The sequence below is a fragment of the Muntiacus reevesi genome, assembly GCF_963930625.1.
Source record: "Muntiacus reevesi chromosome 9 unlocalized genomic scaffold, mMunRee1.1 SUPER_9_unloc_2, whole genome shotgun sequence".
NCBI classification, from domain to species: Eukaryota; Metazoa; Chordata; class Mammalia; order Artiodactyla; family Cervidae; genus Muntiacus; species Muntiacus reevesi.
The window spans coordinates 511,562-526,120 of NW_027077796.1; the positions used below are offsets into that span (position 1 = coordinate 511,562).

Consider the following 14,559-nt stretch of genomic DNA (forward strand, 5'->3'; position numbering starts at 1 on the left):
GCCGGTTCCAGCCGGTTCAAACCGGTTTAATCCGGTTCAAACCGGTTCCAGCCGGTTCCAGCCGGTTTAAACCGGTTCAAACCGGTTCCAGCCGGTTCCAGCCGGTTTCAGCCGGTTTAAACCGGTTCAAACCGGTTCCAGCCGGTTCCAGCCGGTTCCAGCCGGTTCCAGCCGGCTTAAACCGGTTCAAACCGGTTCCAGCCGCTTCCAGGTGGTCCAGCCGGTCCAGCCAACCAGCCAGCCATCCTCTCAGCCAGCCTCCCAGCCAGCCTGCCAGCCAGCCAGCCCGCCAGCCAGCCAGCCTCCCAGCCAGCCTCCCAGCCAGCCTCCCTGCCTCCCAGCCTCCCAGCCTCCCAGCCTCCCAGCCTCCCAGCCAGCCTCCCAGCCTCCAAGTCTCCCAGCCTCCCAGCCTCCCAGCCAGCCTCCCATTCTCCCAGCCTCCCAGCCAGCCTCCCAGCCTCCCAGCCTCCCACCCAGTGCCAGCCAGCGAGCCAGCCTGTTCCAGCCGGTTCCAGCCGGTTCCATCCCGTTCCAGCCGATTCTAGCCGGTTCGAGCCGGTACCAGCCGGTTCCAGCCGGTTCCAGCCAGTTCCAGCTGGAAAAAACCGGTTCCAGCCGGTACTAGCCTGTTCCAGACGGTTTCAGGCGGTTACAGCCGGTTCCAGCCGGTTCAAACCGCTTCCAGCCGGTTTTAGCCCGTTCAAACCGGTTTAAACCGGTTCAAACCGGTTCCAGCCGGTTCCAGCCGCTTCAAACCGGTTTAAACCGGTTCAAACCGGTCCCAGCCGTTTCCAGCCGGTTCCAGCCAGTTCCAGCTGGAAAAAACCGGTTCCAGCCGGTTCTAGCCTGTTCCAGCCGGTTTCAGGCGGTTACAGCCGGTTCCAGCCGGTTCAAGCTAGTACAGCCAGTTCCAGCCGGTTCTAGCCTGTTCCAGCCGGTTTCAGGCGGTTCCAGCCGGTTCCAGCCGGTTCCAGCCGGTTCAAACCGGTTTAAACCGGTTCAAACCGGTTCCAGCCGGTTCCAGCCGGTTTAAACCGGTTCAAACCGGTTCCAACCGGTTCCAGCCGGTTCCAGCCGGTTGCAGGCGGTTCCAGCCGGATTAAACCGGTTTAAACCGGTTCAAACCGGTTCCAGCCGGTTCCAGCCGGTTCCAGCCGGTTTAAACCGGTTCAAACCGGTTCCAGCCGGGTCAAGCCGGTTCCACCCGGTTCCAGCCGGTTCAAGCTAGGTCCAGTCGGTTCCAGCCGGTTTAAACCGGTTCAAATCGGTTCCAGCCGGTTCCAGCCGGTTCCAGCCGGTTTAAACCGCTTCAAACCGGTTCCAGCCGGTTCCAGCCGGTTCCAGCCGGCTCAAACCGGTTCCAGCCGGTTCCAGCCGGGTCAAGCCGGTTCCAGCCGGTTCCAGCCGGTTCCAGCCGCTTCCAGGTGTTCCAGCCGGTCCAGCCAACCAGCCAGCCATCCTCTCAGCCATCCTCCCAGCCAGCCAGCCAGCCAGCCAGCCCGCCAGCCAGCCAGCCTCCCAGGCAGCCTCCCAGCCAGCCTCCCAGCCTCCCAGCCTCCCAGCCTCCCAGCCAGTGCCAGCCAGCGAGCCAGCCTGTTTCAGCCTGTTCCAGCCGGTTTCATACGGTTCCTGCCGATTCTAGCCGGTTCGAGCCGGTACCAGCCGGTTCCAGCCGGTTCCAGCCAGTTCCAGCCGGAAAAAAACGGTTCCAGCCGGTTCCAGCCGGTTCCACGCGGTTCCCGCCGATTTCAGGCGGTTCCAGCCGGTTCCAGCCGGTTCCAGCCGGTTTAAACCGGTTCAAATCGGTTCCAGCCGGTTCCAGCCGGTTTAAACCGGTTCAAACCGGTTCCAGCCGGTTCCAGCCGGTTCCAGCCGGTTCCAGCCGGCTTAAACCGGTTCAAACCGGTTCCAGCCGCTTCCAGGTGGTCCAGCCGGTCCAGCCAACCAGCCAGCCATCCTCTCAGCCAGCCTCCCAGCCAGCCAGCCAGCCAGCCAGCCCGCCAGCCAGCCAGCCTCCCAGGCAGCCTCCCAGCCAGCCTCCCAGCCTCCCAGCCTCCCAGCCTCCCAGCCTCCCATCCTCCCAGCCAGTGCCAACCAGCGAGCCAGCCTGTTTCAGCCGGTTCCAGCCGGTTCCATCCGGTTCCAGCCGATTCTAGACGTTTCGAGCCGGTACCAGCCGGTTCCAGCCGGTTCCAGCCGGTTCCAGCCGGTTCTAGCCTGTTCCAGCCGGTTTCAGGCGGTTACAGCCGGTTCCAGCCGGTTACAGCCGGTTCCAGCCGGTTCCAGCCGGTTCAAACCGGTTCCAGCCGGTTCCAGCCGGTTCCAGCCGGTTCCAGCCGGTTTAAACCGGTTCCAGCCGGTTCCAGCCGGTTCAAACCGGTTCCAGCCGGTTCCAGCCGGTTTATACCGGTTCAAACCGGTTCCAGCCGGTTCCAGCCGGTTCCAGCCGGTTCAAACCGGTTTAAACCGGTTCAAACCGGTTCCAGCCGGTTCCAGCCGGTTTAAACCGGTTCAAACCGGTTCAAACCGGTTCCAGCCGGTTCCAGCCGGTTGCAGGCGGTTCCAGCAGGATCAAACCGGTTTAAACCGGTTCAAACCGGTTCCAACCGGTTCCATCCGGTTCCAACCGGTTCCAACCGGTTCCAGCCGCTTCCAGATAGTCCAGCCGGTCCAGCCAACAAGCCAGCCATCCTCTCAGCCAGCCTCCCAGCCAGCCAGCCAGCCAGCCAGCCAGCCAGCCAGCCAGCCTCCCAGGCAGCCTCCCAGCCAGCCTCCCAGCCTCCCAGCCTCCCAGCCTCCCAGCCTCCCAGGCTCCCAGCCTCCCAGCCAGCCTCCCAGCCAGCCTCCCAGCCTCCCAGCCAGCCTCCTAGACTCCTAGCCTCCCAGACTCCCAGACTCCCAGCCTTCCAGCCTCCAAGCCAGCCTGCCAGCCTCCCAGACAGCCAGCCTCCCAGCCAGCCAGCCCACCAGCCAGCCAGCCCCCAGCCAGTCTCCCAGCCTCCCAACCTTCCAGCCTCCCAGCCTCCCAACCAGCCTCCCAGCCTCCCAGCCTCCCAGCCGGCATGCCAGCCAGCCAGCCAGCCAGCCAGCCTCCCAGCCAGCCTCCCAGCCAGCCTCCCAGCCTCCCAGCCTCCCAGCGTCCCAGCCTCCCAGCCTCCGTGCCAGCCTCCCAGCCAGCCTCCCAGCCTCCCAGCCTCCCAGCCAGCCTCCATGCCAGCCTCCCAGCCACCCAGCCTCCCAGCCAGCCAGCAAGCCAGCCAGCCAGCCAGCCTCCCAGGCAGCATCACAGCCAGGCTCCCATCCTCCCAGCCTCCCAGCCAGCCAGCCAACCAGCCAGCGAGACAGCCAGCCTCACAGCCAGCCTCCCAGCCAGGCTCCCAGCCTCCAATCCGCCCAGCCTCCCAGCTCCCAGCCTCCCAGCCTCCCAGCCAGCCTCCCAGCCTCCAAGACTCCCAGCCTCCCAGCCTCCCAGCCAGCCTCCCAGCCTCCCAGCCAGCCTCCCAGCCTCCCAGCCTCCCAGCCAGTGCCAGCCAGCGAGCCAGCCTGTTCCAGCCGGTTCCAGCCGATTCTAGCCGGTTCGAGCCAGTACCAGCCGGTTCCAGCCGGTTCCAGCCGGTTCCAGCCGGTTTAAATCGGTTCAAACCGGTTCAAGCCGGTTTAAACCGGTTCAAACCGGTTCCAGCCGGGTCAAGCCGGTTCCAGCCGGTTCCAGCCGGTTCAAGCTAGCTCCAGCCGGTTCCAGCCGGTTCCAGCCGGTTCCAGCCGGTTCAAACCGGTTTAAACCGGTTCCAGCCGGTTCCAGCCGGTTCAAACCGGTTCCAGCCGGTTCCAGCCGGGTCAAGCCGGTTCCAGCCGGTTCAAACCGGTTTAAACCGGTTCAAACCGGTTCCAGCCGGTTCCAGCCGGTTTAAACCGGTTCCAGCCGGTTCCAGCCGGTTCAAACCGGTTCAAACCGGTTCCAGCCGGTTCCAGCCGGTTGCAGCCGGTTCCAGCCGGTTCAAACCGGTTTAAACCGGTTCAAACCGGTTCCAGCCGGTTCCAGCCGGTTTAAACCGGTTCCAGCCGGTTCCAGCCGGTTCCAGCCGCTTCAAACCGGTTCCAGCCGGTTCCAGCCGGGTCAAGCCGGTTCCAGCCGGTTCCAGCCGGTTCCAGCCGCTTCCAGGTGTTCCAGCCGGTCCAGCCAACCAGCCAGCCATCCTCTCAGCCAGCCTCCCAGCCAGCCAGCCAGCCAGCCAGCCCGCCAGCCAGCCAGCCTCCCAGGCAGCCTCCCAGCCAGCCTCCCAGCCTCCCAGCCTCCCAGCCTCCCAGCCAGTGCCAGCCAGCGAGCCAGCCTGTTTCAGCCTATTCCAGCCGGTTTCATACGGTTCCTGCCGATTCTAGCCGGTTCGAGCCGGTACCAGCCGGTTCCAGCCGGTTCCAGCCGGTTCCAGCCGGAAAAAAACGGTTCCAGCCGGTTCCAGCCGTTTCCACGCGGTTCCCGCCGATTTCAGGCGGTTCCAGCCGGTTCCAGCCGGTTCCAGCCGGTTTAAACCGGTTCAAATCGGTTCCAGCCGGTTCCAGCCGGTTTAAACCGGTTCAAACCTGTTCTAGCCGGTTCCAGCCGGTTCCAGCCAGTTCCAGCCGGCTTAAACCAGTTCAAACCGGTTCCAGCCGCTTCCAGGTGGTCCAGCCGGTCCAGCCAACCAGCCAGCCATCCTCTCAGCCAGCCTCCCAGCCAGCCAGCCAGCCAGCCAGCCCGCCAGCCAGCCAGCCTCCCAGGCAGCCTCCCAGCCAGCCTCCCAGCCTCCCAGCCTCCCAGCCTCCCAGCCTCCCAGCCTCCCAGCCAGTGCCAACCAGCGAGCCAGCCTGTTTCAGCCGGTTCCAGCCGGTTCCATCCGGTTCCAGCCGATTCTAGACGTTTCGAGCCGGTACCAGCCGGTTCCAGCCGGTTCCAGCCGGTTCCAGCCGGTTCTAGCCTGTTCCAGCCGGTTTCAGGCGGTTACAGCCGGTTCCAGCCGGTTCCAGCCGGTTCAAACCGGTTCCAGCCGGTTCCAGCCGGTTCCAGCCGGTTCCAGCCGGTTTAAACCGGTTCCAGCCGGTTCCAGCCGGTTCAAACCGGTTCCAGCCGGTTCCAGTCGGTTCAAACCGGTTTAAACCGGTTCAAACCGGTTCCAGCCGGTTCCAGCCGGTTCCAGCCGGTTCAAACCGGTTCCAGCCGGTTCCAGCCGGTTCCAGCCGGTTCAAACCGGTTCCAGCCGGTTCCAGCCGGTTTAAACCGTTTCAAACCGGTTCCAGCCGGTTCCAGCCGGTTTAAACCGGTTCAAACCGGTTCAAACCGGTTCCAGCCGGTTCTAGCCTGTTCCAGCCGGTTTCAGGCGGTTACAGCCGGTTCCAGCCTGTTCAAACCGGTTCCAGCCGGTTCTAGCCGGTTGAAACCGGTTTAAACCGGTTCAAACCGGTTCCAGCCGGTTCCAGCCGGTTCCAGCCGGTTCAAACCGGTTCCAGCCGGTTCCAGCCGGTTTAAACCGGTTCAAACCGGTTCCAGCCGGTTCCAGCCGGTTCAAACCAGTTTAAACCGGTTCAAACCGGTTCCAGCCGGTTCCAGCCGGTTTAAACCGGTTCAAACCGGTTCAAACCGGTTCCAGCCGGTTCCAGCCGGTTGCAGGCGGTTCCAGCCGGATCAAACCGGTTTAAACCGGTTCAAACCGGTTCCAACCGGTTCCAGCCGGTTCCAACCGGCTCCAACCGGTTCCAGCCGCTTCCAGATAGTCCAGCCGGTCCAGCCAACAAGCCAGCCATCCTCTCAGCCAGCCTCCCAGCCAGCCAGCCAGCCAGCCAGCCAGCCAGCCAGCCAGCCTCCCAGGCAGCCTCCCAGCCAGCCTCCCAGCCTCCCAGCCTCCCAGCCTCCCAGCCTCCCAGGCTCCCAGCCTCCCAGCCAGCCTCCCAGCCAGCCTCCCAGCCTCCCAGCCAGCCTCCTAGACTCCTAGCCTCCCAGACTCCCAGCCTTCCAGCCTCCAAGCCAGCCTGCCAGCCTCCCAGACAGCCAGCCTCCCAGCCAGCCAGCCCACCAGCCAGCCAGCCCCCAGCCAGTCTCCCAGCCTCCCAACCTTCCAGCCTCCCAGCCTCCCAACCAGCCTCCCAGCCTCCCAGCCTCCCAGCCGGCATGCCAGCCAGCCAGCCAGCCAGCCAGCCTCCCAGCCAGCCTCCCAGCCAGCCTCCCAGCCTCCCAGCCTCCCAGCGTCCCAGCCTCCCAGCCTCCGTGCCAGCCTCCCAGCCAGCCTCCCAGCCTCCCAGCCTCCCAGCCAGCCTCCATGCCAGCCTCCCAGCCACCCAGCCTCCCAGCCAGCCAGCAAGCCAGCCAGCCAGCCAGCCTCCCAGGCAGCATCACAGCCAGGCTCCCATCCTCCCAGCCTCCCAGCCAGCCAGCCAACCAGCCAGCGAGACAGCCAGCCTCACAGCCAGCCTCCCAGCCAGGCTCCAAGCCTCCAATCCGCCCAGCCTCCCAGCTCCCAGCCTCCCAGCCTCCCAGCCAGCCTCCCAGCCTCCAAGACTCCCAGCCTCCCAGCCAGCCTCCCAGCCAGCCTCCCAGCCTCCCAGCCAGCCTCCTAGACTCCTAGCCTCCCAGCCTCCCAGCCTCCCAGCCTCCCAGCGTCCCAGCCTCCCAGCCTCCGTGCCAGCCTCCCAGCCAGCCTCCCATTCTCCCAGCCTCCCAGCCAGCCTCCCAGCCTCCCAGCCAGGCTCCCAGCCTCCCAGCCTCCCAGCCAGTGCCAGCCAGCGAGCCAGCCTGTTCCAGCCGGTTCCAGCCGATTCTAGCCGGTTCGAGCCAGTACCAGCCGGTTCCAGCCGGTTCCAGCCGGTTCCGGTTCAAACCGGTTCCAGCCGGGTCAAGCCGGTTCCAGCCGGTTCCAGCCGGTTCAAGCTAGCTCCAGCCGGTTCCAGCCGGTTCCAGCCGGTTCCAGCCGGTTCAAACCGGTTTAAACCGGTTCCAGCCGGTTCCAGCCGGTTCAAACCGGTTCCAGCCGGTTCCAGCCGGTTGCAGCCGGTTCCAGCCGGTTCAAACCGGTTTAAACCGGTTCAAACCGGTTCCAGCCGGTTCCAGCCGGTTTAAACCGGTTCCAGCCGGTTCCAGCCGGTTCAAACCGGTTCAAACCGGTTCCAGCCGGTTCCAGCCCGTTGCAGCCGGTTCCAGCCGGTTCAAACCGGTTTAAACCGGTTCAAACTGGTTCCAGCCGGTTCCAGCCGGTTTAAACCGGTTCCAGCCGGTTCCAGCCGGTTCAAACCGGTTCAAACCGGTTCCAGCCGGTTCCAGCCGGTTGCAGCCGGTTCCAGCCGGTTCCAGCCGCTTCAAACCGGTTTAAACCGGTTCAAACCGGTCCCAGCCGGTTCCAGCCGGTTCCAGCCAGTTCCAGCTGGAAAAAACCGGTTCCAGCCGGTTCTAGCCTGTTCCAGCCGGTTTCAGGCGGTTACAGCCGGTTCCAGCCGGTTCAAACCGGTTCCAGCCTGTTCCAGCCGGTTGCAGCCGGTTCCAGCCAGATCAAACCGGTTTAAACCGGTTCAAACCGGTTCCAGCCGGTTCCAGCCGGTTCCAGCCGTTTCAAACCGATTTAAACCGGTTCAAACCGGTTCCAGCCGGGTCAAGCCGGTTCCACCCGGTTCCAGCCGGTTCAAGCTAGCTCCAGCCGGTTCCAGCCGGTTTAAACCGGTTCAAACCGGTTCCAGCCGGTTCCAGCCGGTTCCAGCCGGTTTAAACAGCTTCAAACCGATTCCAGCCGGTTCCAGCCGGTTCAAACGGGTTCCAGCCGGTTTCAGGCGGTTACAGCCGGTTCCAGCCGGTTCAAACCGGTTCCAGCCGGTTCCAGCCGGGTCAAGCCGGTTCCAGCCGGTTCCAGCCGGTTCAAGCTAGCTCCAGCCGGTTCCAGCCGGTTCTAGCCTGTTCCAGCCGGTTTCAGGCGGTTACAGCCGTTTCCAGCCGGTTCAAACCGGTTCCAGCCGGTTCCAGCCGGTTCAAACCGGTTTAATCCGGTTCAAACCGGTTCCAGCCGGTTCCAGCCGGTTTAAACCGGTTCAAACCGGTTCCAGCCAGTTCAAGCCGGTTCCAGCCGGTTTAAACCGGTTCAAACCGGTTCCAGCCGGTTCCAGCCGGTTCCAGCCGGTTCCAGCCGGCTTAAACCGGTTCAAACCGGTTCCAGCCGCTTCCAGGTGGTCCAGCCGGTCCAGCCAACCAGCCAGCCATCCTCTCAGCCAGCCTCCCAGCCAGCCAGCCAGCCAGCCAGCCCGCCAGCCAGCCAGCCTCCCAGCCAGCCTCCCTGCCTCCCAGCCTCCCAGCCTCCCAGCCTCCCAGCCAGCCTCCCAGCCTCCAAGACTCCCAGCCTCCCAGCCTCCCAGCCAGCCTCCCATTCTCCCAGCCTCCCAGCCAGCCTCCCAGCCTCCCAGACTCCCACCCAGTGCCAGCCAGCGAGCCAGCCTGTTCCAGCCGGTTCCAGCCGGTTCCATCCCGTTCCAGCCGATTCTAGCCAGTTCGAGCCGGTACCAGCCGGTTCCAGCCGGTTCCAGCCAGCTCCAGCTGGAAAAAACCGGTTCCAGCCGGTACTAGCCTGTTCCAGCCGGTTTCAGGCGGTTCAAACCGGTTTAAACCGGTTCAAACCGGTACCAGCCGGTTCCAGCCGGTTCCAGCCGGTTCCAGCCGGTTTAAACCGGTTCAAACCGGTTCCAGCCGGTTCCAGCCGGTTCCAGCCGGTTCAAACCGGTTTAAACCGGTTCAAAGCGGTTCCAGCCGGTTCCAGCCGGTTCCAACCGGTTCCAGCCGCTTCCAGATAGTCCAGCCGGTCCAGCCAACAAGCCAGCCATCCTCTCAGCCAGCCTCCCAGCCAGCCAGCCAGCCAGCCAGCCCGCCAGCCAGCCAGCCTCCCAGGCAGCCTCCCAGCCAGCCTCCCAGCCTCCCAGCCTCCCAGCCTCCCAGCCTCCCAGCCTCCCAGGCTCCCAGCCTCCCAGCCAGCCTCCCAGCCAGCCTCCCAGCCTCCCAGCCAGCCTCCTAGACTCCTAGCCTCCCAGACTCCCAGACTCCCAGCCTTCCAGCCTCCCAGCCAGCCTCCCAGCCTCCCAGACAGCCAGCCTCCCAGCCAGCCAGCCCACCAGCCAGCCAGCCCCCAGCCAGTCTCCCAGCCTCCCAACCTTCCAGCCTCCCAGCCTCCCAACCAGCCTCCCAGCCTCCCAGCCTCCCAGCCGGCATGCCAGCCAGCCAGCCAGCCAGCCAGCCTCCCAGCCAGCCTCCCAGCCAGCCTCCCAGCCTCCCAGCCTCCCAGCGTCCCAGCCTCCCAGCCTCCGTGCCAGCCTCCCAGCCAGCCTCCCAGCCTCCCAGCCTCCCAGCCAGCCTCCATGCCAGCCTCCCAGCCACCCAGCCTCCCAGCCAGCCAGCAAGCCAGCCAGCCAGCCAGCCTCCCAGGCAGCATCACAGCCAGCCTCCCATCCTCCCAGCCTCCCAGCCAGCCAGCCAACCAGCCAGCGAGACAGCCAGCCTCACAGCCAGCCTCCCAGCCAGGCTCCCAGCCTCCAATCCGCCCAGCCTCCCAGCTCCAAGCCTCCCAGCCTCCCAGCCAGCCTCCCAGCCTCCAAGACTCCCAGCCTCCCAGCCTCCCAGCCTCCCAGCCTCCCAGCCTCCCAGCCAGTGCCAGCCAGCGAGCCAGCCTGTTTCAGCCGGTTCCAGCCGGTTCCATCCGTTTCCAGCCGGTTCCAGCCGGTTCCAGCAGGTTCTAGCCTGTTCCAGCCTGTTTCAGGCGGTTACAGCCGGTTCCAGCCGGTTCCAGCCGGTTTAAACCGGTTCCAGCCGGTTCCAGCCGGTTCAAACCGGTTCCAGCCGATTCCAGCCGGTTCCAGCCAGTTCCAGCCGGTTTAAACCGGTTCCAGCTGGTTCCAGCCGGTTCAAACCGGTTCCAGCCGGTTCCAGCCGGTTCAAACCGGTTTAAACCGGTTCAAACCGGTTCCAGCCGGTTCCAGCCGGTTCCAGCCGGTTCAAACCGGTTCCAGCCGGTTCCAGCCGGTTTAAACCGGTTCAAACCGGTTCCAGCCGGTTCCAGCCGGTTCCAGCCGGTTCCAGCCGGTTTAAACCGGTTCAAACCGGTTCCAGCCGGTTTCAGCCGGTTCCAGCCGGTTCAAACCGGTTTAAACCGGTTCAAACCGGTTCCAGCCGGTTCCAGCCGGTTCCAGCCGGTTCAAACCGGTTCCAGCCGGTTCCAGCCGGTTTAAACCGGTTCAAACCGGTTCCAGCCGGTTCCAGCCGGTTCCAACCGGTTTAAACCGGTTCAAACCGGTTCCAGCCGGTTCCAGCCGGTTCAAACCGGTTCCAGCCGGTTCCAGCCGGTTCCAGCCGGTTCCAGCCGGTTCAAACCGGTTTAAACCGGTTCTAGCCTGTTCCAGCCTGTTTCAGGCGGTTCCAGCCCTTTCCAGCCGGTTCAAACCGGTTCCAGCCGGTTCCAGCCGGTTCCAACCGGTTCCAACCGGTTCCAGCCGCTTCCAGATAGTCCAGCCGGTCCAGCCAACAAGCCAGCCATCCTCTCAGCCAGCCTCCCAGCCAGCCAGCCAGCCAGCCAGCCCGCCAGCCAGCCAGCCTCCCAGGCAGCCTCCCAGCCAGCCTCCCAGCCTCCCAGCCTCCCAGCCTCCCAGCCTCCCAGCCTTCCAGCCTCCCAGGCTCCCAGCCTCCCAGCCAGCCTCCCAGCCAGCCTCCCAGCCTCCCAGCCAGCCTCCTAGACTCCTAGCCTCCCAGACTCCCAGACTCCCAGCCTTCCAGCCTCCAAGCCAGCCTGCCAGCCTCCCAGACAGCCAGCCTCCCAGCCAGCCAGCCCACCAGCCAGCCAGCCCCCAGCCAGTCTCCCAGCCTCCCAACCTTCCAGCCTCCCAGCCTCCCAACCAGCCTCCCAGCCTCCCAGCCTCCCAGCCGGCATGCCAGCCAGCCAGCCAGCCAGCCAGCCTCCCAGCCAGCCTCCCAGCCAGCCTCCCAGCCTCCCAGCCTCCCAGCGTCCCAGCCTCCCAGCCTCCGTGCCAGCCTCCCAGCCAGCCTCCCAGCCTCCCAGCCTCCCAGCCAGCCTCCATGCCAGCCTCCCAGCCACCCAGCCTCCCAGCCAGCCAGCAAGCCAGCCAGCCAGCCAGCCTCCCAGGCAGCATCACAGCCAGGCTCCCATCCTCCCAGCCTCCCAGCCAGCCAGCCAACCAGCCAGCGAGACAGCCAGCCTCACAGCCAGCCTCCCAGCCAGGCTCCCAGCCTCCAATCCGCCCAGCCTCCCAGCTCCCAGCCTCCCAGCCAGCCTCCCAGCCTCCAAGACTCCCAGCCTCCCAGCCTCCCAGCCAGCCTCCCATTCTACCAGCCTCCCAGCCAGCCTCCCAGCCTCCCAGCCAGCCTCCCAGCCTCCCAGCCTCCCAGCCAGTGCCAGCCAGCGAGCCAGCCTGTTCCAGCCGGTTCCAGCTGGTTCCATCCGGTTCCAGCCGATTCTAGCCGGTTCGAGCCGGTACCAGCCGGTTCCAGCCGGTTCCAGCCAGTTCCAGGCGGAAAAAACTGGTTCCAGCCGGTTCCAGCCGGTTCCAGCCGGTTCAAACCGGTTCCAGCCGGTTCCAGCCGGGTCAAGCCGGTTCCAGACGGTTCAAGCCGGTTCCAGCCGCTTCCAGGTGGTCCAGCCGGTCCAGCCAACCAGGCAGCCATCCTCTCAGCCAGCCTCCCAGCCAGCCAGCCAGCCATCCAGCCCGCCAGCCAGCCAGCCTCCCAGGCAGCCTCACAGCCAGCCTCCCAGCCTCCCAGCCTCCCAGCCTCCCAGCCTCCCAGCCAGTGCCAGCCAGCGAGCCAGCCTGTTTCAGCCGGTTCCAGCCGGTTCCATCCGGTTCCAGCCGATTCTAGCCGGTTCGAGCCGATACCAGCCGGTTCCAGCCGGTTACAGCGGGTTCCAGCCGGTTCTAGCCTGTTCAAGCCGGTTTCAGGCGGTCACAGCCGGTTCCAGCCAGTTTAAACCGCTTCCAGGCGGTTCCAGCCGGTTCAAACCGGTTCCATCCGGGTCCAGCCGGTTCCAGCCGGTTCCAGCCGGTTTAAAGCGGTTCCAACCGGTTCTAGCCGGTTCCAGCCGGTTCAAACCGGTTTAAACCGGTTCAAACCGGTTCCAGCCGGTTCCAGCCGGTTCCAGCCGGTTCAAACCGGTTCCAGCCGGTTCCAGCCGGTTCCATTTGGTTCAAACCGGTTCCAGCCGGTTCCAGCCGGTTTAAACCGGTTCAAACCGGTTCCAGCCGGTTCCAGCCGGTTCCAGCCGGTTCAAACCGGTTTAAACCGGTTCAAACCGGTTCCAGCCGGTTCCAGCCGGTTCCAGCCGGTTTAAACCGGTTCAAACCGGTTCAAACCGGTTCCAGCCGGTTGCAGGCGGTTCCAGCCGGATCAAACCGGTTTAAACCGGTTCAAACCGGTTCCAGCCGGTTCCAGCCGGTTCCAGCCGGTTCCAACCGGTTCCAACCGGTTCCAGCCGCTTCCAGATAGTCCAGCCGGTCCAGCCAACAAGCCAGCCATCCTCTCAGCCAGCCTCCCAGCCAGCCAGCCAGCCAGCCAGCCCGCCAGCCAGCCAGCCTCCCTGGCAGCCTCCCAGCCAGCCTCCCAGCCTCCCAGCCTCCCAGGTTCCCAGCCTCCCAGCCAGCCTCCCAGCCTCCCAGCCAGCCTCCTAGACTCCTAGCCTCCCAGATTCCCAGACTCCCAGCCTTCCAGCCTCCAAGCCAGCCTGCCAGCCTCCCAGACAGCCAGCCTCCCAGCCAGCCAGCCCACCAGCCAGCCAGCCCCCAGCCAGTCTCCCAGCCTCCCAACCTTCCAGCCTCCCAGCCTCCCAACCAGCCTCCCAGCCTCCCAGCCTCCCAGCCGGCATGCCAGCCAGCCAGCCAGCCAGCCAGCCTCCCAGCCAGCCTCCCAGCCAGCCTCCCAGCCTCCCAGCCTCCCAGCGTCCCAGCCTCCCAGCCTCCGTGCCAGCCTCCCAGCCAGCCTCCCAGCCTCCCAGCCTCCCAGCCAGCCTCCATGCCAGCCTCCCAGCCACCGAGCCTCCCAGCCAGCCAGCAAGCCAGCCAGCCAGCCAGCCTCCCAGGCAGCATCACAGCCAGGCTCCCATCCTCCCAGCCTCCCAGCCAGCCAGCCAACCAGCCAGCGAGACAGCCAGCCTCACAGCCAGCCTCCCAGCCAGGCTCCCAGCCTCCAATCCGCCCAGCCTCCCAGCTCCCAGCCTCCCAGCCTCCCAGCCAGCCTCCCAGCCTCCAAGACTCCCAGCCTCCCAGCCTCCCAGCCAGCCTCCCATTCTCCCAGCCTCCCAGCCAGCCTCCCAGCCTCCCAGCCAGCCTCCCAGCCTCCCAGCCTCCCAGCCAGTGCCAGCCAGCGAGCCAGCCTGTTCCAGCCGGTTCCAGCCGGTTCCATCCGGTTCCAGCCGATTCTAGCCGGTTCGAGCCGGATCCAGCCGCTTCCAGCCGGTTCCAGCCGGTTCCAGCCGGTTTAAACCGGTTCAAACCGGTTCAAGCCGGTTTAAACCGGTTCAAACCGGTTCCAGCCGGGTCAAGCCGGTTCCAGCCGGTTCCAGCCGGTTCAAGCTAGCTCCAGCCGGTTCCAGCCGGTTGTAGCCTGTTCCAGCCTGTTTCAGGCGGTTCCAGCCGGTTCCAGCCGGTTCCAGCCGGTTCAAACCGGTTTAAACCGGTTCAAACAGGTTCCAGCCGGTGCCAGCCGGTTCAAACCGGTTTAAACCGGTTCAAACCGGTTCCAGCCGATGTCAGCCGGTTCAAACCGGTTCCAGCCGGTTCCAGCCGGTTTAAACCGGTTCAAACCTGTTCCAGCCGGTTCCAGCCGGTTTAAACCGGTTCAAACCGGTTCAAACCGGTTCCAGCCGGTTACAGCCGGTTGCAGGCGGTTACAGCCGGATCAAACCGGTTTAAACCGGTTCAAACCGGTTCCAGCCTGTTCCAGCCGTTTCAAACCGGTTTAAACCGGTTCAAACCGGTTCCAGCCGGTTTAAACCGGTTCCAGCCGGTTCCAGCCGGTTGAAACCGGTTCAAACCGGTTCCAGCCGGTTCCAGCCGGTTCCAGCCGGTTCCAGCCAGTTCCAGCTGGAAAAAACCGGTTCCAGCCGGTTCTAGCCTGTTCCAGCCGGTTTCAGGCGGTTACAGCCGGTTCCAGCCGGTTCAAACCGGTTCCAGCCTGTTCCAGCCGGTTGCAGCCGGTTCCAGCCGGATCAAACCGGTTTAAACCGGTTCAAACCGGTTCCAGCCGGTTCCAGCCGGTTCTAGCCGGTTCAAACCGATTTAAACCGGTTCAAACCGGTTCCAGCCGGGTCAAGCCGGTTCCATCCGGTTCCAGCCGGTTCAAGCTAGCTCCAGCCGGTTCCAGCCGGTTTAAACCGGTTCAAACCGGTTCCAGGCGGTTCCAGCCCATTCCAGCCGGTTTAAACCGCTTCAAACCGGTTCCAGCCGGTTCCAGCCGGTTCCAGCCGGTTCAAACGGGTTCCAGCCGGTTCCAGGCGGTTCCCGCCGGTTTCAGGCGGTTCCAGCCCGTTCCAGCCGGTTCAAACCGGTTTCAGCCGGTTCTAGCCT

The 14,559-nt window shown here is 65.2% G+C and overlaps 1 protein-coding gene across 1 annotated transcript in view; it reads left to right on the top strand.

Moving 5' to 3' along the window:
• Positions 1–14,559, top strand: part of LOC136155122 (uncharacterized) — a 67,869-nt gene that overhangs the window by 24,841 nt on the left and 28,469 nt on the right. Inside the window, exons 2-3 of the mRNA XM_065917031.1 lie at positions 1,643–1,795; positions 4,381–4,533. Of these exons, the coding sequence (XP_065773103.1) occupies positions 1,643–1,795; positions 4,381–4,533 (306 nt within the window). The remainder of the gene's footprint in view (positions 1–1,642; positions 1,796–4,380; positions 4,534–14,559) is intronic.